The sequence below is a fragment of the Humulus lupulus genome, chromosome 7 (assembly GCF_963169125.1).
Source record: "Humulus lupulus chromosome 7, drHumLupu1.1, whole genome shotgun sequence".
Lineage (NCBI taxonomy): Eukaryota > Viridiplantae > Streptophyta > Magnoliopsida > Rosales > Cannabaceae > Humulus > Humulus lupulus.
The window spans coordinates 12,808,665-12,831,809 of NC_084799.1; the positions used below are offsets into that span (position 1 = coordinate 12,808,665).

At 38.0% G+C, this 23,145-nt stretch overlaps 2 protein-coding genes across 2 annotated transcripts; one reads left to right on the top strand and one right to left on the bottom strand.

The window, feature by feature from the left end:
- Positions 1–12,636: 12,636 nt before the first annotated feature.
- Positions 12,637–16,556, top strand: LOC133790714 (uncharacterized). The gene is made up of 2 exons (XM_062228460.1): positions 12,637–13,012; positions 13,886–16,556. Exon 2 carries the CDS (start codon positions 14,000–14,002, stop codon positions 16,328–16,330), a length of 2,331 nt encoding a protein of 776 aa, XP_062084444.1. The 5' UTR covers positions 12,637–13,012; positions 13,886–13,999; the 3' UTR covers positions 16,331–16,556.
- A 1,886-nt stretch (positions 16,557–18,442) lies between these two features.
- Positions 18,443–19,227, bottom strand: LOC133789466 (uncharacterized). The gene has a single exon (XM_062227318.1). The coding sequence runs from the start codon at positions 19,146–19,148 to the stop codon at positions 18,657–18,659; it is 492 nt and encodes a 163-aa protein (XP_062083302.1). The 5' UTR covers positions 19,149–19,227; the 3' UTR covers positions 18,443–18,656.
- Between the last annotated feature and the right edge of the window lie 3,918 nt (positions 19,228–23,145).

Genomic DNA, 23,145 nt, shown 5'->3' on the forward strand with positions numbered 1-23,145 from the left:
TAAGGGAATGGTGTGTTTGATCTATGTGGAACAAAAGGCTCGAGCTCCTCATTGGAATCGCCGGCCCTGTCCTTGTTCCTTTCATCCTGCAGGAGCTTGAACGCTCTTTCGAGTTGATTAATTCTCTCCTAGACCAAGTCCACTGGAGGCTGAACTTGTGCTTGGGGTAGCTGGTTATTGTTTATAAAAACTCTAGCTCCTTGTCCCCGTATAGGGTTATACTGGTTCCCATATACTGGCTGCACAGGTTCCCTTCGGTTGTTCAGATGTGCACGTAAATTAGCGTTCGAGGGATTGGCTTGCCCATGATTCTGGTTCAGATGATCTCGAAGATCGGGATTATTATCATTATTCCCAGTATTCCTAGGTTTCGTATTATATATGCTTACAGACCTAGTGAGGTCCAAACTCCCACTCATAAAACTAGCATTTCTTTTTGGTGGAAGGTGTAATGCCTTGGTTACCCCAGAACAGTTACGGTGAATGGTGAACCAGAAATTTAACTCGCTACTCGAGTCCTTTGGTTAAAAACGTGCTTCTAGTGTTATTAACAGGCTAAGGTGGAAAATGAATCAAAATGAAAGGATATATTTTATTTAGAACATAAATCTGTTCATGGGCCCATCAAAACGTTTACAAGTTATTTACAACTCAAAATGGTCATTACAGTTTCAAATTTACAAACCCGCCGACCTAAGCGACAAAAATAGGGTAAACCCCCTAGTTCCTCTGAGAACTCCTTGGCCGTGGTGGTCAAGCGGCTGCATATGTACACAACACCACCTAAGCTTTCCACTCAAGGCTGGGTGAGTTTTTCTTTCCCTTTATCTGCACCACATAGCACCCATGAGCCAAGACCCATCAAGAAGACACAATATAGCATGATATAATATCAACAATGATTATAATAATCATTCAGGACTTTTAGTCCAAAATAGAGGAGTGACAGTTGAAAAGTCACCAAGGTGGGTTAAGTTCCCAATAGCCATGTGACGATAGGGTCACCGGGGCTTTAGAGATAAGTGATCATTTCACTAGCTTAAACGAGTTAGGTGCATGATGACTAGTCACCAACATAACCTACCTCATGACCATAGAGTCATAACCATGGAACATTGTTCCCTAGCCATGTGACAAGCAGTCACCTAGGCCTTAGGCCCTAGCTCTGAGTAACTAGTCCTAGACAAGACAAGCGCTTATAAGATTCATCGACCTTAGGGTCGGTCCAGCGTTAATGCCTTAGAGTCATTCAACGCTGATATTGATTAGATCTAATCTTAATTCGGCCATGCGTTTAAGACGCTTATGTCGTTTCTGACTCTTAGGTCAGTGATATGCGATTAGTGTCGTCCCTGACTAATCAGTGCCATACACAAGTAAACAACATACTCTAGCATTTAATATGCAATCAATGTCCACATTTATCAACCAACATGCCTCAACAACAATCATGCATGTCATATACACAGGGTGCAGTTTTCTTACCTCTGATTCGAGCGAGAATGAATAAAAAAATGACCCTTGAGAACGATCTGACTTTCAGCCCTTTAGCGGTCACCTAGTCATAACCAAATATGGGACACCATCAATAAAATTATTAACAAAGGTTCCCAAACCAAGATCTAGCCTCCGAGACATCAATCCCCACTAATCCGGGTAGTAGGAACAATCCCAAGGCCTAAAACCAAGTTCTCGAGGTCAAAACACTCAAACGGGCTCAAGACTGCCCAAGGGCTGCGACCCTAGCACCTTGAGCCGCAGCCCCCAGCCACACCAGAAGCAAGGGCCACGACGCCCTATACCCAGGGCCGCAGCGCCCAGCAAGGCCAAAACCCTCCTCATGCTTCTTCGAGCTAGGGCCGCGGCCCCCAACCCAGAACTAGCCACAACTCGGTTTTCCATCATCCCAAACCCTCCAAAAACATACCTAAATACTTCCAAATCCAAAAATAAAAGTTCCCAAGCTTCTCAATGATCCAAAACCATCAAATCCCGAGGCTCAAGCGAACCAAAACCTCAACGATTCACACAAACCAATTCAAAGCTTAGAAATTCTAAAAACTCAAAACTTAAAACTTAGATTACCTTTGATTGGGTTGTTTCTCGTCAAATCCTTCGGTCAAGAAGCTTCTAATCTTTCATAGGATCGCTATGCCTCGATCCTCGCTTGATTTCGACTCCTAAAACTCAAGATTTCTTCGAAAATGCCTCAAATAGTAAAATGAACTAACGGGGAGAGAACGAGAGGTTTTCTAATGTATGGTTCTATCTGACAAGCTACTTCAAGCTTAAGTAACCTCAAATAAAACCTACTGCTCGGGGTCCCAAAAATATTCCTGGGGGTATTATAGTCAAAACTTATAGGATTTCCTCCTGATCTCAATAACTCCCAATTTATCATCAAATAACATTCTCATTACTCAATATCCCAATAAAAGATCCCACTTATGACAAAACTACTAATTCATAATATAAGACCGTCTTATGCCGAATAGCTCGAATATATCTCCATAATAATGAGATCTCATCCATAACTCACAATATATACCAAAATACACAAATATGCCATCAACGGGCCAAATTACCAAAACACCCTAATAATCAAGTGTGGACCCACATGCATGCATATAACATCATATTATAATATAATTCACATAAACATGCATATTATCAGTTAATGACATAATTAAACAGTTATGGCCTTCCCGGCCTACTAATTCAGCTATTAAACCGCATTAGGGATTTCAGGGCATTACAGAAGGACTCAATGGTTGTGAGGCGGATCTTCCATCGGCCCTCTTGCTCTAGTTGTTTGTGATCTCGACATGTGGCTTCCTGCTGGTTGGGCTACCCTATGTCCTCGGGTTGTCTCTCGCTCGCCCTTGGGTCAAGTTCGACGGTCCCTGCCTGATTCCTATTAGGAGCTGGATGGGGTGCTTCTCAGATTGGTGATGGGTGCCTTATGGGAGACGGTGGATGCCTTATAGGCGATGGTGGAGGCCTTCCGTTGTTGGGCCTGGAGGGTCTAGATTGGCTCAGACTGGTTCTGGGTTATTTTTGACAGATTCAGGGTTAGTGCTCCGAGCTGTAGGATTACCAGTAATATTAGCTTGAGTATTCCTCTAAGGGTGATTATCGCCATTGTTTGCCCTGGGCCTTGGCTGGGTTTGCTAGGCCCCTTGTTCGGCCCTCCTAATGGTCGTGCTCTCGCGGGGATGCCCTCTGGGCCTCCTGGGGTGCGCCTGAACCTCAGCGACCTGCCTAGCCAATTATTCATTGCACCGTGTGGCTTCTGCCAATAGCTGGTGCAGTTGGCGATTCTCCAGTTTCACAATGGGAATGTACCTCTCAGGATTATAATAGAGGTCCTCATCTAGCCTAGGAGCAGGCAGCCCCCTGGAGTCAAATGATGCACTCCCCTCGTCTAGGCTGTGGTCTGTCATTTGTTGTTTCCCAGGCCTCCAGGGATAATTCTCAGTTTTAGGAGTTTGCTCCTCAGGTATTTGGGGGAATGGTTGCCCACCAGCTTCTGGGTTGTTCGCGGCAACCATTGATGCAATGTAGGAGGTTTGTGATTAAACAATACAAAGATTTGATTAATGCTCTCAATGAAAGCACCAAACTGTTGACGTCGTTTTTCGTCAACTTAAATTTGAATAGCACTAAATAATATTTCAGAAAAGAAGAAAAGAACAGTAGAACTTTTACGTGCTTCAGCAGTTAAAATCTGCATAGTCCTCGAGTCAATATTATTGATTTTAATATTCTCTCAAAGATTTCTCAGAGCAATTCGATAGAGTATTCTCAGTCCCAATTTGTGCCTGAATACAAGTGAAAATTACCAAGCTATTTATAAGCCTGGCTGGGAGAATATCTTCCCCTGATTCAGGGAAGTTACAACCAATTATTCAAATATGAAATAAATGTAAATAAATACATTAAATACATAATATCCAATAATAATTAGATTTAATATCAGATAACAACAAATCCCAAAGGAATAGGGATATCCTAACAGTTGTTGTGTGTAAAGCACGTTGTTGACCTTGAACACAAGGTTAACGCGCTTTCGAGATCGACCAATACATCAAGCTCATTATTCCGACCAGCCTCCTTCTTAGCCAATGGTTTCATCGAACTCAATCTTTGGAGACCAATATCTTCGAGCTTACAATTACGACTTGAATAACACCCATATGCGTTGGGGAAAATTCTTTCTTTCGAGCTTGAACCTCAAGGTCGAGCCTTTTAAACTTGTGCTCGATTGCCAACAAGAACAGATCAAGAATCATGCACATTTATACAAGTGTTCAGCCACTGCTTGTTATTTTCGAGCTTACACTTTACGAGCCTACATTTCGAGACTCATTTATTCATTCTCTAAATTTGGGTGTAACGGAGGGGTCTCAATTACACACTCCAATTCTCATAGCTCCATGAGAATTTAGTGTTACTAAAAACTATTAATGTTCAGTTGTATTTATTACACAATATTATAATTCTTTGTAATTACTAATTATGTTGTCAAATATGGTAATAATAATTCATAAATAATTACTACATCATATCCAAACACCCCATATATTTTAAAATATAGTGTAATTTCTAAGATATATAATTACTACCTTGATAAGTACATGGCCTAATAATTATACTGTTGCTTTCAAATATATCCTAATATATTCGCCCGCATAAATATTTTAATCTTACTAGTAAATTGTATTCATAATTTAACACCCGTAAATAGTAACATAATATCCATATGTATATAAACTAAGATTGAGATTTAAATCTATGCTCGTTTGTAGGGTAGAGAAATAATTTGTATGGCTAGAAAAAAATTAAATTTCCAGAGAATTTTTCTTATTTTCTTTAGGATGTAATACATTTAAATTATTTTTAATGAAGATTTCATTGCTAAAATAATAAAAAACAATTCTCGTAAAAATGAGAAATCATTAAAACAAACGAGTATGTCCTTGTGCTACAAAAGTTAAGTGATATATTAATAAATAATAAGCCTGAGTTTTCCTTATTTTTTGATTCACAAATTAATTAACAAAAGAATTATATGTATTTTTTTATAATTACCAACCTTCCAAAATCAAGAAATAGGCTTTGTTGCTGATATATGATTAGAGTATTTGGGGCGAGCACAATAATGGAAAGCATATCTCACATTTCAGAGCAGCCAATAACTTCTCTTTTGGGCAGGAAGGGTTTTATGGCCCAACTTCTTAAATCTCATAATATTGTGTCTCATGTTGTGGGGAAACCCATCTTATGGCAGCCTCCAATTATTGTTAAATATAATACAATACTATGAGCATAAATCCATAAATCAGATTCAAATCAATATAGCATGCTCATACAACAATCCAGGAACGCATTTTATTTAGAGCATTGAATTGAATACATATAGATGAAACATACCTGACATTGAGTCTCCAATGTTCATCCATGAATCTCTCACGATCTACACAAAACAATATTAGAAAAACAATACAAGATAGATCTTATGGAGAACAACCCTTACCAAACCATATGCCACTGTATGTTTCCCAACAACATATATGTTCAATATATATATATCTCATATCCCTTCTTACCCTAAGGGGTATATTAGGCCTATTGGGCTTATATTATCAGATATGGTGGACTATGATTTAATGAGCCAACCTATAGTCTTTAAGGTGCTACCGTGTGCCTCAATTGCAATTAGATTAATATTAACCATCCCATTATGGTCTTTAACTATTCGTAGGCACTCTAGAAAATGATTGTGATAATGGAATTATGTTTGTAATTATATTAGTCCATATAAAATTATAACATTCTCCCACTTGGACAATATAATCAAACCACCATAATATTGTCCATCACAAAAGACAGTCTAATAAATCATATATAATATCATATCGATAGGATACATATATTATTTATGATTCGGTCTTGAAGACATTAAAAAAACAATAACAATCATTAAACCAAACATGCATGTGGTACATTAATTTGAGACTATGCGCATTCATCTCCTTTTGCTTGTCACTTCGGTGAACAATAGTATATACTTATATAAACATATATACGTAACAGCAACAATAAGAAGTGATTTCAATTATCATTATGCATGTTCATAACAAAACGCAAGCTATAAACAATCCATACAAAATACTAGCATGTTTGATACATAATAACAAAACTCCCACTGAGCTCAACAAGCTAGGCTCCTAACAATCCCATCCAAGCAACATGCTCCAAAAATACACATATGGGTAAGCCTTTCGTTAGTGGGTCTGCCAACATGCTAGTGGTAGGCGTGTACTCAATAGAAATGAGGGACTCAGCGACTTTCTCTTTAACAAAATAGTACTTTATATCAATATGCTTTGAGCGAGAAGTACTCCTAGTATTCTTAGAGAAAGCTACTGCTGCGAAGTTATCACAATACAATTTCAGCGGCCTCGAAATAGAGTCTACAACATTCAATGCTGAAATGAAATTCCGCAGCCATATTGCTTGACAAGTAGCCTCACAACACGCCATATATTCTGCCTCCATCGTAGAAGAAGCTGTGAGTGTCTGCTTGACACTTTTCTATGAAACAGCTCCTCTAGCCATCATATAAATGTAGCCTGGAGTGGACTTTTTATCATCCACGCATCCTGCATAATCAGCGTCACTGAACCCAACTATATCAAGAGTGTCAACTCGCCGATAAGTCAACATATGATCCTTTGTACCCTGAAGATACCTCATGACTTTCTTAGCCGCTTTCCAATGGCTAAGACCAGGATCACTCAAGTATCTACCCAACACGCTGACAACAAAAGCAATATCAGGGCGTGTGCATACTTGAGCATACATCAAGCTACCAACCAATGACGCATAAGGAATGACTTTCATTTCATCTCTCTCTTTATCATTTTGTGGTCATTGGGCCTTTGAGAACTTATCACCCTTCACTATCGGTGCCTTCCCAGGAGAACATGCATGCATATTGAATATTTTCAAGATCCGATCAATGTAAGTCTTCTGAGACAAACGAAGAATACTATTAGCCCTATCTCGAAGAATCTGAATCCCAAGCACATAGGAAGCCTCACCAAGATCCTTCATATCAAAATGGCTAGACAAAAGTTGTTTTGTCTCAGACAACAGATCAGAATTATTAGATGCAAGCAGGATGTCGTCAACATACAATACTAGAAAAATGAAACTGCTCCCACTGACCTTCATGTATATACATTGATCTACAACATTCTCCTTGAATCCATTTGCAGTGACAATCATATCGAACTTGAGATACCATTGCCTTGATGCTTGTTTAAGCCCATAGATAGACTTTTTGAGCTTGCAAACCATGTGTTCTTTGCCAGACTTCTCAAAACCAATAGGTTGAGTCATGTAAACATCTTCAAATAAATCTCCATTCAAGAAGGAAGTCCTTACATCCATTTGATTGAGTTCTAGATCAAAATGAGCAACTATAGCCATAATGATTCGCAACGAATCTTTGGTGGAAACAGGTGAAAATGTTTCTTTGAAATCAATACCTTCTCTCTGGCTATAGCCTTTAGCCACAAGCCTAGCCTTATACCTTTCCACTTGCCCATTCGAGTCACGTTTGATCTTATACACCCATTTGCATCCAATGGGTCTGCAACCTTTGGGTAATTCAACCAAATCCCAAACCTCATTTTGTGACATAGAATTTAACTCATCTTTCATTGCATCCATCCATAACACAGATTGAGAACTATTCATAGCTTCTTGATAGGTAACTGGCTCAAAAGTGTCTCCGACATCAAACTCATGTTCTTGTAAATAGACAAGGTAGTCATTAGGAATAGCAGACCTGCGGGTTCTCTGTGATCTTCTCACCATAGCTTCATCATCCCCAATATCAAGATTTTCATCTTGGTCTTGATTTTGAGGTTCATCATGAGTTTCTATCGGAATCTGTTCAATCACAGGGTCATCAACAGGAGCGGAAGCGGAAGCAACAGGTACAGGGACATAAACACGTTCTTCCCTGAATACAATTTCTCTTGACCCTTGACTTGAACCAAATTCATCTTCAAAATAGACATCTCTATCTGATTCTATCACTCTGGTGGTGTGAGAAGGACAATAGAACCTGGAACCCCTCGATCCAATAGTGTAACCTACAAAGTAGCCACTAATAGTTTTCGGATCAAGTTTCTTAGATTGTGGGTTATAGGGCCTTACTTCAGCTTTACATCCCCAAACATGAAAATGACGCAAACTTGGTTTCTTACCCGACCACAACTCATATGGTGTCTTTGGGACAGACTTACTAGGTACTTGATTCAAGATATAAGCAGCAGTTCTTAATGCCTCACCCCATAAAAATTCTGGCAAGCTAGAATGAATCAACATACAGCGCACCATGTCAAGAAGTGTGCGATTTCTCCTTTCAGTGATTCCATTCTGTTGGGGCGTCCCTGGCATTGTATATCTTGCATCAATACCACATTCCTGCAAGTATTTGGCAAAAGGCCCGGGGTTCCTTCCAGTTTCATCATAACGTCCATAATACTCTCCACCTCTATCAGAGTTGACAATTTTAATCTTCTTTCCCTTTTGAAGCTCAACATTCATCTTGAAAATCTTAAAAGCATCCAAAGATTTAGATTTTTCACGAATGAGCTCAACATGACCATACCGGGAAAAATCATCAATGAAGGTGATAAAGTATCTATAACCACCCATAGCAGGTGGAACAAAAGGCCCACAAATATTAGTATGAATAGTGTCCAATACATCTGTGCACCTGTCTGACTTGCTCTTTCTAACCTTGGCAGTCAACTTTCCTTTTATACAATCAACATAGGCAGTGAAATCAGATAAATCAAGATCCTGAAGTACACCATCCTTCACCAATCTCTCCATTCTATCTCTAGAAATATGGCCTAAACGTTTATGCCAAAGCATAGAAGATTTCAAATCTGATCTTGCACGTTTTGACCCAACAATAGCATTAAGAGAAGAAGAAAAAGAAGAAGTAGAAGTAACAGGAACAACATCATGTAAATCAAGATTATATAAGTTTCCACACAAAGTTCCATTTCCAACCAACATAGAGTCACGATACAAAATCAGTTTTCCAGTTCCAAAATGAAGACTATAACCTAGTCTATCCAAAATAGATACAGAAATCAAATTCCTCCTAATAGAGGGTAAATAAGCAACATCATGCAACTCCAAAAAATGCCCAGTATTTAGCTGCAGTCTGACAGTCCAAAAAAATTCAACTCTGACTTTAGTATCGTCTCCCATGTATACATGCTCCTCCAACCTACTCGGTCTTCTTCGGTTTGTCACTGCCTTTCTTCTCTAAGTGAGCTTTGAGCTTTCGACAATCAGCTTTCTTATGCCCAAAGCATTGACAAAAGTTGCACTTCCCTTTGAAAAACTCATTCTTATGACCAGTTGAAGATGAGCTAGCTTGCCCATTTCCCTTAGGATGGTTGGCTTTCTTCTTCGGATGCTTTTGGTCACTAGAGTTGTTGGAAGTGAACTTTCTCTTATGAGGATTTTTTGGGTTCGTCACCATGGAGATACTTCTTGCCCTACCTTTTCTCATGTCCTCCTCTTCCTTGGCAAGAATAGCAGACATCTCCCCAACAGTCCATTGCTCCTTCTGAGCATTGTAGCTTGATCTGATTGAATCAAACTGAGATGGAATGTTCTCCATCACTAACCACACCATGTAATCCTCACCAAGGTCCATATCCATGCCCTTAAGTTTATGATAGTGGCCCATGAGCTTGTCAATGTGAGCCCTGATGTCACCTGAACCATCGTAAACAGTGTGATGTAGCATGTTCAAGTGTTCATTCTTCTCATTCTTTGAGAATTTCTTATACTTTTCCTTAATGGCAGCAAGAAAATCCTTTGCATTTTCAGACTTGGGAATACTATCACGAATGGATTCGTCCATGTGATATCTCATAAGCATCAAGCAACAACGATTGGAGTGCTCCCAGTCCTCGTAAGATTTCTTATCCTTCTTAGTAGCATCATCAGCAGGCTTAGATGGTGCATCAATTCTCAAGGCCAAGTCCACTTTCATGAAGGTCAAGTTCATCGTGATATTTTCAATCCACTGCTTGTGGTTTGTTGCATTCAGCGTCAAGACGGCAGGAGATCTAGGAATGCTTACAGCTGAATGAGAAACAAGAGCAATAACTATTAAATACATGTTATGATAAACCATGTCATTTGTGCTCTTTTCTCATCAATATATGATCGCAAAATAACAAATGATCATTATGTATGCTAGAGTTCGTAGACAAACACACAAAATAGAACTCATACACAGGTAAGAACAATCTATTAAACATTATAATCAAATACATTAATTTACTATCGAAAGGATAGATAAATTGTGATTCATAATATTTAATAAATTTTCTTCACCATATTAAGCATCCTTAGCAAGCAATTATTATCGATAGGATAAGTAATTACTTGTATGGATCTTAATGCAAATTTGGAGGATGATACAAAATTTAAATAAATTAATATTTAAATGTTCCTCATTACCAAACAATTTCCATGCTTATTCTTACGACAGGTAAGAAAATAAACAATAATTGTTAACAATATATAATAAGATTCATGCTACAAAAGATTAAATACAAATACAAATACAATTATGAATAAAATTCATGGATTAATCTTGTGCATAAACATATATAAAATAGGGTATTAAAAATTGAGTGAATTTTTTATTTTTTTTTAATAAAACAGTCTCAGAAAACGACGTGTCGTTTTTTTAATATAAAAATGACCCCCTTTCGTCAAAACGATGTGTCGTTTTTCATATAAAAACGACTCCCTTTCGTTTTACAAAAACGACACGTCGTTTTTTCATATAAAAAATGACTCCCTTTCGTCAAAACGACGTGTCGTTTTACAAAAACGACGTGTCGTTTTTCATATAAAAAACGACCCCATACGTCAAAAACGACGTGTCGTTTTGGGAAAGAAAACAGCCCCTTTTGAAGAAACGACACATCGTTTTTTGTCTGACAGAGACAAAACGACATGTCGTTTTCTTCGTCCCTGACCTTGATTTTTCAGCATACGGGTCGCCTCGACCCGGTTCAGTCCGTGGGTCCGACCCGACTGAAAAAGGTGGTTCCGGCCACTGTTTTGGCCACCGTTTTGAGGGGTTTTCCTCCACTCATTGTCGCCGACCACTCTACCATATCCATTCTCCTCATTTCACAATAAAAAAGTCAAAACAACATGAAAACCAAAATGGGTTTCCACCATTTTTGAGTTCTATGAAGAGCTCGGTTTCACAACAACAATAGATGAAATTTTTGCCCAAAAAATAGCTAAAAAATCCAATACTCATTATCAAATCCAATTTCCCATTAACAAAGAATGATTTCGAAATTTCTTGTGAAAAATTAGATTTTGAAAAATTGGGTATATATCAAAATTTCAAGCCCTAAAATCAAATAACCTGGCTCATGATACCAATTGTTAAATATAATACAATACTATGAGCATAAATCCATAAATCAGATTCAAATCAATATAGTATGCTCATACAACAATCCAGGAACGCATTTTATTTAGAGCATTGAATTGAATACATATAGATGAAACATACCTGACATTCCTTGAATCTCTCACGATCTACACAAAACAATATTAGAAAAACAATACAAGAGAGATCTTATGGAGAGCAACCCTTACCAAACCATATGCCACTGTATGTTTCCCAACAACATATATGTTCAATATATATATATCTCATATCCCTTCTTACCCTAAGGGGTATATTGGGCCTATTGGGCTTATATTATCAGATATGGTGGACTATGATTTAATGGGCCAACCTATAGTCTTTAAGGTGCTACCATGTGCCTCAATTGCAATTAGATTAATATTAACCATCCCATTATGGTCTTTAACTATTCGTAGGCACTCTAGAAAATGATTGTGATAATGGAATTATATTTGTAATTATATTAGTCCATATAAAATTCTAACAATTATTGGTTCGCTTAAGTTGAATGTGGATGCGACTATGAATGTCGAAGAAGACATTATTGAAATTGGTGTAATTATTCGTGATTTTGAGAGATTTCCATTAGAATGTTTTGCCAAGTAGAGCTATCAAGACTACTATCTCCTAAGGAGATCGAAGTTTTTGCACTCTTTTATAGTTTACAATGGTGTTTAGAGCTTGACTTTCATATTGCTTTTATAGAATGATTCTGAATTAATTGCTCATTCTATTCTATCTTCTACTTATGTTGTATCTCTACGAAGTTGTATTCTTAGGAGCATTAAATCATTGTTATATGTATTTTTGAGTGCTAATTTAACCCATATATGCGTATTAGTAATATTGCTTTGTATGGATTAGCCTGCTTGCACTACAAATAAAAAATGATATTACATGATTGGAAGATATTCAAATAAATGAGTAATGGGTCTCTGTCAAGAAAAAAAAAAAGGCAGTCATGTCCTAATTAAAGTTAAATAATAATAATAATAATAAAGGGGAAGGGAGAAGACAATGGGGGTTTGGGCAAAACAGTAATTGTAAGAAGAGAGCTGGGAATTGTTTGACCTAAATACCCTTTTTCCAGTGAAAGCCCCAAAACCTGTATTTCCTTTCTCAACCCTCACAAGTCTGCCTCTTCTGCCCCTGAAATTCCCAATCTTCCACCACTCTCTCCTCTTCTCTTCCATACCCTTCTCTTTCTTTTTCCGATTTTCTCCACTCTCACTTACCCGCCATTCTTTTCCATTTCAAATTATAGTTGCTTCTTCGTTCTATTCCGTTTAACCTCAATTCCACCACCCCCTAGTTCATGTCCCTGATCCCGCTCTTCCTCCCCCTCATTTCCGACCCAACTTTTTATTTTCGACCTTCCTGAACCACTTCCCCTCACTCTCTCTATATGTTGTTTGATCCGTTTTAGTCTGCTTCTCTGGGGCTCACTCGTGTTCTCCTCAGGTAGGTTTTCGTAACGAATTCATCTACTTTACTGTTAATTTATTTTTTGCTGCGCTTGTTCTGAGATGGGGTTGTGTTATTTCTCGCCTATTTTGATTATTGGTTGTTGATTTTTGTTTTATTTTGTGGGCATGCTTGAATTTTCTGTGAAACATGCTTTGTCGGAAGCTGGTTTCGTTTGAGTGTTTTGGGTGTGTACAAGTGGGTTTTTTTCTTCCTTAAATATATATATATATATATACTATAAATAAAATTGAGAATTACTCGTAGTCAGTTGGTTTGGTTTTTATTAAAATCTCTGTTTGATTGCTTGGTTTAACTATGAAGTGGAAGAAGTGTTTTTGGATGATTTTCGAAGCTGGTAGATGTGTTTCTGGCGAGCCTACCGGTTTATATATATGCATCTCAATGTGCGGGCAGGAATATTTCTCTTGTTTTTTGCTGTGTTATTGCTTTTGATCTTTTACCTTTTTGTTGTGTTGTTTAGAGCTGCCGCCTGGAGGTGGTGTTTTTTGTCTTGCAAGTTTCCTTCTTGAAAAGAAGAAGATTTCTATTCATGATTTCAGCATATTTTCGTTTTGTTAATAACAGTACGGATTTGAATGAGTGTTGCGTTTTTCATCCTCTTCCAGTTTTGGTTCTGGTTGTTAGGGCTTAGGTCCTCCCGTTTATGCTTTTTTTGCTATGGGGGACATTGAGAAATTGATTTTGACGTGGTCTTCTTAGCTGCATGTGTTATTTGTTTGTTTTCTTTTTTTATAATACGGTTAGCCAATTCATATTATGTTATTTGGAGGTATGTACATGTTTCTCATCATGATGCATAGTTGAATAATGTGGTTTTAACTTGAATACTGTTACCTTGCTTGGCAGGCATGCTGTGATATTGCTGGCAAAGCAGTACTATACACCAGTCGATTTCTCGGGAGACAGTGGAGCTATTTTCAATATTGCGGTACTTTGGTATATTGACGCTGGTCTTTTGGAATGGCTAACCATGAGTTGATACTTGGTCAAAATCATAATTTAGCTCTTGGGCAGAATCAGCAGATGGTGTTGGGCCACAATCACAACCTTGACCTTGGCCAGAATCATGGTTTGGAAGTTGGACAAGCACATGATCATCATTTGGGTTTAAATCAGTCCCATGATCATGAGTTGGGCTTAGGGCATGGCCATGACCATGACCATGACCATGACCATGACCATGAGTTGGACATAGGACAGAATCATGACCAAGAAGGGAATGATGGTCACAATTATGGGCATGAAAACGAGTTAGGTATGGATCGGAAACCTGAACATGAAGACCATGGATTAGCTGTTACTGCTCAGAATCATGAGTTGGCCCTTTCTGCTCAGAACCATGAGTTGGCTCTTACTGCTCAGAATCATGAATTGTCTTTATCAGATAACAATGAGTTGGTTGTCTCAGAAAACCAAGAACTTGACGACAACCTGGAATTAGCTGTGGATCATAGTCAAGAATTGGCTATTGAGCCTCATGATATTTCTATGGAGGACTCCCAGCTAGTTCCTACAACTCCTGTGATTCAGGCCCGTATGATTGTTGCAAATCCTACTTATGAGCTATCAGTCGGGCAAGAGTTCCCAGATGTCAAGAGCTGCCGCAGGGCTTTGAGAGACACGGCAATTGCTCTGCACTTTGAGATGCAGACAATAAAATCTGACAAGACACGATTTACTGCCAAATGTGCCAGTGAGGGATGTCCCTGGCGCATTCACGCTGCAAAGCTCCCAGGAGTTCCGACTTTCACTATCAGAACCATCCAAGAGTCTCATTCATGTGGTGGCATTGCTCATCTTGGCCATCAGCAAGCCTCAGTTCAGTGGGTTGCAAACTCTGTGGAGCAACGGCTCAAGGAGAATCCTAATTACAAGCCAAAGGAGATACTAGAGGAGATCCACCGGGTCCATGGTATTACCTTATCCTATAAGCAAGCCTGGCGAGGCAAGGAACGCATAATGGCTGCTATGCGTGGATCTTTTGAAGAAGGGTACCGGTTGCTTCCTCAATATTGTGAACAGGTCAAAAGGACAAACCCAGGGAGTATTGCATCTGTTTATGGGAATCAAATTGATAGCTGCTTCCAGCGTCTATTCATATCATTTCAGGCATCAATTTATGGATTTCTAAATGCTTGCCGACCACTCCTTGGGCTTGATAGGACGTATTTGAAAAGTAAATATCTGGGTACATTGCTTCTTGCTACTGGTTTTGATGGTGATGGCGCGCTGTTCCCTCTAGCGTTTGGGGTTGTTGATGAAGAAAATGAGGAAAATTGGATGTGGTTTCTCTCTGAACTTCGGAATTTGCTTGAGATCAATACGGAAAACATGCCCAGGCTTACAATCTTGTCAGACAGGGTGAAGTGCATTGTAGATGGGGTGGAAGCAAATTTTCCGACTGCTTTTCACGGATTTTGCATGCGTCACTTGAGTGACAGCTTTCGCAAGGAGTTTAACAATACAATTCTTGTTAACCTTTTATGGGAAGCAGCTCACGCCCTCACGGTCATTGAATTTGAAGCAAAAATTTTAGAGATCGAAGAAATATCACAAGATGCTGCATACTGGATTAGACGAATTCCACCTCGCTTATGGGCTACAGCTTATTTTGAGGGGACGCGATTTGGGCATTTGACAGCTAATATAGTTGAGTCTTTGAATACCTGGATTTTGGAGGCATCTGGGCTTCCTATAATCCAGATGATGGAATGCATTAGAAGGCAATTGATGACTTGGTTTAATGAACGCCGAGAGACTAGTATGCAGTGGACGTCAATACTTGTGCCGTCTGCAGAGAGGCGTGTTGCGGAGGCACTTGAGCGTGCGCGTACATATCAGGTGCTTCGGGCTAATGAAGCTGAATTTGAAGTCATATCTCACGAGGGAACAAATATTGTTGACATTCGGAACCGATGCTGCCTTTGCCGGGGCTGGCAGCTGTATGGTTTGCCTTGTGCGCATGCTGTGGCAGCACTACTCTCCTGTAGGCAAAATGTTCACCGATTCACAGAGAGCTGTTTTACAGTGGCAACTTATCGAAAGACATATTCACAGACAATACATCCCATTCCAGATAAATCCCTCTGGAAGGAGTTAACTGATGGAGACCCCAATTCCAACAAAGCTATTGAGGTTTTAATTAACCCACCCAAGTCACTTCGGCCTCCTGGACGGCCAAGAAAGAAACGAGTTCGAGCAGAAGACCGTGGCCGCGTGAAGCGAGTAGTGCATTGCAGTCGCTGCAATCAGACGGGGCACTTCAGAACAACATGCGCGGCTCCCATATAAATTGGCTCTTTCCACAATTAGGTTGCTGCTTTTGATTAGCCTAAATATCTTCTGTGAAGAATTCTGGCTTTGTGATTATCTATTTAGTTGTTCTTAGTCAGAATTGTTAAGTTAATCTTATATTTGTTAGACAATTATGTCAAGTAAGATAATTATATGCTATCATATGTGAATGTTCACGCCAATAAACCCATGTTAAGAAGGAATACAAGTCGAGCTTTAGAAAGTGCTTTCCCATGTTTCTGTTTACAACTTAAACACAGTACAGCCACCTATGAATTTTTCTATGGAGAATTTGAGATCGAACATAGTTCACTCATAATACTGGTGGTTTTAACCAAGTGAACGCGGCTATTTCTCAAGATAACCAATATTTTCTTCTGATATTTTCTTGAAAAAGGGGTACGTATAGATTTGCTAGTTTGTTACAACATGGTATGTGAGATCATACCATATAGAATAGAATACGCACAACACACAAAAGAACATTTAATAGGTCTACATAGCGTAAGTTAATAGCTTATGCGTGCAGTATGAGAACAACCACCTTTGTTACTCCTCAACAGTACCTCTTTGGTAATAGTATACTTTCTTCACTGCAATTATCTTTTTGAGGCAGTTTAACTCTTCCAGCTTCGAACGCTTGTTGTGGTCCTCCTGATCTTTAATTTAACGCGATCAATATAATCAGAAAATCCATCTTTAGCATTGTTGTCTTTCTTAGTATCATCATGAGTATGTATATGATTATCATTACTGGCTTCAGAGGCTTTCATTTCACTGCCATGGTGTGGCCCTGCTCTGATCCTCATCTTTGCACGATGAATATAGTTTGAAAAGGTATCATTCTTTGTCAGACCAGAAGATCTCTTCCCTTCATGTTTAGCATCTGGTTCAGTCCTGTTCACAGCAAAATGAGCAGCTTTTGATGGTTGCTCATACCTGCTTTCATGGCCCATGTCTCTAGCTTTCCCAGCATGATTAAGATGAGTAGGCTGCAAATGATTTCGACCACCTGATGCACCCATGTGGTCCTGCTGGTGGTCTGTATCATAATTCGTTTGACACTTGCAACAAAAGATACAGCTGAAGACTTTCTCACAAGAACCTGGGGAGTTTGAGAGATCATGACCCTTTTTCATTGGCATACTGAAAGGAAAAGAAGAGATATGAGAAACTTAACAAAATTTCTCTCTTTTCGATCTGCGAAATGAAACAAAAATAAGGAATTGGTGTTTATCTCTTTGCTGTAAATAGGAGGAAGGAGATATCAACTAGTGATAAATATATAAAAGAGTTTGGCTAAGATTCTTACCTGAGCTGTAATAAGTATCATATTCCCTTGGCTTTTATTTGCCTCTATTTTATCAGAAAGTAGAATATTACGTGTGCAGATAACATAGCACATTCTAACAATGATTTTAAAATTTGTTCCATGAGTGGTTTAACAGGGAAACTATTACTTGAGGCAGAAAAGGAAGTGACAAGCTGAGCCAGTTTATCAGAATAGCATCTATGAAAATGGTACTTTTTGACAAATGAACGACTATATCATAATGAGTTTAAGTATATCCTATATTTTGGTGGCGCCTTCATGAGCAAATAAGATTCGATTAATCATTTTTTTGGGTCTAAAAAGTCAAGTTTATTGCTGGAAAATCGCACTTCTCTTCTAATAGAACCTTAAAAGTAGTTTCTAGCCAACTATGATAGTTAACTATATCTTAATGTGTTTAACTTGTCTTCTTGTAAGCTTTGCCACTAAAATATGCGGTTCCTAATTATAGTGTATAGTTCCAAAGAGAATCTGAATATCATCACAAAAAAAAAAAAAAATCTATAGCCATGTGAAATTTTTAAGGGGGCTAGATGCAAATATATCTTTCTTTAAGAAATAAAAAGCTTCTTTTCAATATCTTTTCCTTTTTCTAGAGAAGGGTCTTTTTCAATATCTGGTTAAAGTTAGTCATATTCATCAGAGCTGTTGGTGAAAGAAGCTATCTTACTTGTCTTATCATTGAAAATGAGGCAAAAGGATCAAGCCTTTATTGGTGGAGTTCTTCACCAACAAGCATATAGTTAAAACAATATATATTAAAATATTTTTGTATTATACTTCAATTGAAAATATTATTACATAGACTTACATGGCTGAATAAATCATATTGAGGAATTTTTTGGAGGAACCAAATTGTTCCACAACAAATTAATCGCATAACTAAAGAAATAACAGAATCATAATGAAAAGGGCTTTACACCACCATTATTTAAAAACATAAAACCATAAAGATCACAACCATATAACAATATTTTGATTAAATTAAGCTCATTTTCTGAAAGAGATCATCCTTCTGCTGCTGCCAATACTTGATGTCTTCCTGATCTTGAGCTTAGAACGATTGATATAATCCGCAAACATATCATTAGCATCAGCTTTCTTCTCTGAACCATAAACTTCATCTTCTTTGGAAATAATCTCCACATCACCACCACCATCACCACCACCACTTGACATAGCTCTGATCTTAATCCTGGCATTATTTATGTAATCAGAAAAGGCCTTGTTGACATCAGAACCTGATCTGTTACCTTGTTTGTGAGCATGTTGTTCAACGCCAGAAGCAGCATAATGTAGCATCTCCCCATTGGCTGCTTTTGCTTGAGGCTCTAACTCAGCCTTGTTCCTCTTCTCTGAAAGGTGAGTTGGTATCGATTCAGGTAGATTTTGTGAGTGATCATTTTCTGTAGAACCTGAAAAACAACAGAAGATTTTCTCACAGACACTCTTAGAATTAGAGTCATTGTGGCTGCCTTCCATATTGAAATGTATAAGCACAATGCACTATAGAGGTGTGAGTATGTTTGTAAGTTGGTGAAAATATGAGTTTGTGAGTGCCATTTTGTGAGAGCCAGAGAGCTCATTTTATAATTTGCATGAAAGTAGAGTAAATAACATAAAAAAAATATATAATTATGTTATGGAGAATCTTCCTTTGATCCTAGTTTCAAAACTAGTTACCAATGAGGAAGGTTTGGCTAAGATTCCTATTAAAGTGACAAGTTGCCCATTTTTTCCAAGTGATGTGATGTTTTGGGATCATATTCCCTCGTTTTCCCTACTCTATTTTCTTCCCCAAGTAAATACATTGCAAGAAATGGACCTAGCACAGCTCAATCAATTGAAAATTGACATTTTTGTTAGCTGTTTTGTGCTAAATGAGAATTCAAAGCTCAGTTTTCAAAAGAAATGGAAGGTGGTCTAGGCAGGCAGAGAAGACTTAAGAAAAAGTGTCTGGAAACTATACAAGGAAGAAGCATGGTCTTCTATTTGGTTACTTTAGGCATAGACAAGTCGTGATTCTACAACTTTTATCAATGAATTTATTGCTTCAAAAAAAAAATAGGGACTTTTCTGTTTATAAACCACTAGCTGGTAGCAATACATATATAAATACTTTTTTGCCATTTCAACTTGGTCATGCTTCTAAACTCAATTGAAATACTAACTACACGTAACTGGTAAGTTGTGCTCTTGAAATTTCTATACATATATATGTACATATTCCATTCAAGATTCTTTAAAACATAGAATTGTACGCCCTTGGTCTGATAATTATGCAAAGATTACACAAACTATAGAACTCAAAAGAGAACGCAAAAGGCAAAGAGATGAAGAGAGAAAGGGAGGAGCTAAGTATATTGCAAAAGAAGAGCAAATGTTCTCTTACAATAAAATAATCAGCCAAGCCTTATAAAAGTCAAAAGATAATAAAATAACATAAAAGACTAAAAGACTAAAATAACCTTAAGATAATAACTCTAACATGGTCCATACTGTCCATTGCAAGTAAGAGAGGACATTGATATAGTTCAAGTTTGGTAAAGCTTTTAGAAGAACTAAAAAATGCTTTTTGAAAAAATCTTGCAATAAAGTTGTTTGGTAAATAAACATAAAACAGTCTTTTAAATAATTTATGCACAAACTAAAGTTAGAATCTAAAGTTGTTGTTAGAGTTATTATCTTAAGGTTATTTTAGTCTTTTATGTTATTTTATTATATTTTGCCTTTTATAAGGCTTGTCTAATTATTTTATTGTAAGAGAACATTTGCTCTTCTTTTGCAATATACTTAGTTTTTCCCTTTCTCTCTTCATCTATCTCTTTCATTTCGGGGCAAGCGGATCATTTATGATGAAGAGGATGGGCTTCAACAGAATGATTCGGAGTTCTTTTGCTTTCTCTTTGAATTGTATAGATTGTGTAATATTTGCATAATGATCATGGTATCAGAGAATGATTTATAGAGTTGAATTTCTTAAGCGTAACCATAGCTTTCGCGGATCCAACTGCAGTGATTTGGGTCGGAGCACCATTACAACAACCTGGTATGTGATTTTTGTGTTCGTCTGCAATTTTAGGGTTTTGCAGATTGTGAAATTTGAGAATTTTTTGACTGAGTTGGCTGTTGGAAGTTTGTTTTGTGTCTATAATGGCTAGTAATAGAGATGATTCCCTTCAGTCAATTAGCATGAGGTTAGATGGAAAGAATTACTTTTATTGGAACTATGTGATGAAAAAAAAAATTGAAAGGGAAAAAGATATGGGGTTATGTTTCTGGAATTGTGATTAAACCTACAAATGACAAAGCAGATTATGCAACTTTGCTAGAAAATTGGGAAGTGGATAATTAAAAAATTATCACCTGGATAAACAACTCTCTTGAACACTCAATAAGTACCCAATTAGCTAAGTATGAAACAGCAAAAGAAGTTTGGGATCATCTTGCAAGATTGTATACACAATCTAACTTTGCAAAACAATATCAGTTAGAATCAAGTATTAAAGCTATTGAACAAAAAAATATGAGTATTCAAGAGTTCTATTCAGTTATGATAGATCTCTGGGATCAATTTGCTCTTACCAAATCTGAAGTGCTACGAGCTTTTGCACCTTATATTGCTCGTAGGGAGGAGCAACGACTGGTTCAATTTTTAATGGCACTTCGTGATGACTTTGAGGGGCTGTGTGACTCTATTTGGCATCGTACTCCACTTCCTTCGGTTGATTCAGTAGTTAGTGAGTTGCTGGTTGATGAAATTCATCTCAAGTCTCAAGCAGGAAAAGGCATCCTCCCAATACCTAGTCCTTCTGTTTTGGCAGTTCCTCTTAGACCTTTTACTCACCATGAGAATAAACCTCACACAAAGGTTGGGGTTGATGAATGCAGTTTTTGTAAACAAAAGGGTCATTGGAAGGCTTAGTGTCCTAAACTAGTGAATCATGCACCACAGCAGCAGAGAAATCAGTTCAGACCACCTCATCATGCTAACCAACCACAATTCGGTAATCAACCGCCTCACTATAGTAGCCAACCACATTTTGGCAACCACCCACAATCTCGACCATACTGTCCTCTGCAATTTAATGCTACTGCTACTGTACCTCCATCTGACTCATATGATTTTGGGGCCTCATCTTCCAATCCTGCTGTTGCTGCCCTCTCAGAACAATTTCAGAAGTTTCTTAGCATGCAGCCACATGCCATGTCTGCCACTTCTTCGATAGGTTAGCCCCCTACTAGAACTTCAGGTATGACCTCCTCTACATGAATTTTAGATTCTGGAGCCTCACACCATATGTCTCCACATTTGAAATCTTTTGTTTCTTTGTGTCCTGCATCATCTGTGCCTGTCATGACTGTTGATGGTACTCCTATGCCATTAGCAGGTGTTGGTTCTGTTGTCAGTCCTCATTTATCACTTCCTAACGTTTACCATATTCCTAAACTTTCACTAAACCTTGTTCTGTTGGTCAATTGTGTGATTCTGGTTACTGTCATTTTCTTCTACTTCTTATCATGTGCAGGATATGCAGTCTCAGAAGCTGATTGAGACCGGCCGTAGGGGGTTTATATGTTTTGGATGAGCTGAGATTACTAGTTTTTACAGCTCCTAGTGTTGACCTGTCTTCTTTTCGTTTGTCTCCCTCATCGTCTAGTTTTTTTTTATGGCACTCTCGCCTTGGTCATGTTTCAATTCCTGTTTAAGATTCTTAGCTTCTACGGGAACCTTAGGAAATTTGCAAGTTCATGATATTTCTGATTGTAGTGGTTGTAAACTTGCTAAATTTTCTTCTTTACCTTTCAGTAAAAGTACTTCATTCTCTATTGCACCTTTTTGACTTAGTTCATTCTGATGTGTGGGAACGCTCTCCCATTACTACAAAAGGAGGGTCTAGATATTATGTCTCTTTTGTTGATGATCACACTCGATTTTGTTGGGTTTTTCTAATGAAACGTCGTTATAATTTCACTCAAGAAAAGAAAGGTTTTGTAAATGAATGAAAAACTCAGCTCAAATTGAGTCTGAGAAGAATGTTGTATTTATATTAACAAAAGGGATACATGAGTATATTCTAGAAGGGACCACGTATGCCCCTGCCAAGCACCATTTGTACGAAAAGGAGAAAAAAAAAAAAAGATTACAAAGAATATCCTAACGGAATTTGTTACAACAGAATTTGTCACCCAATGAGCTGTCCTTGCTGTACGTACACTAGGGGCTGAGACTAATCACTGAGGCACCATTGTGTGTATTGATTTATCCTAATTCCTCAACATCCCCCCTCAAACTATGTGGGGTGAGAACCACACCTAGTTTGCTTATGAAGGTTTGAAATTGGGAGTGAGATAAGCTTTTCGTAAGACAGTCCGCTATTTGCTCGCTGGATGAAATATATCTAATCTCAAGTGATCCGTCTAGAACTTTGTCGCATACGAAGTGAATATCCAGTTCAATGTGCTTCAAGCGAGCATG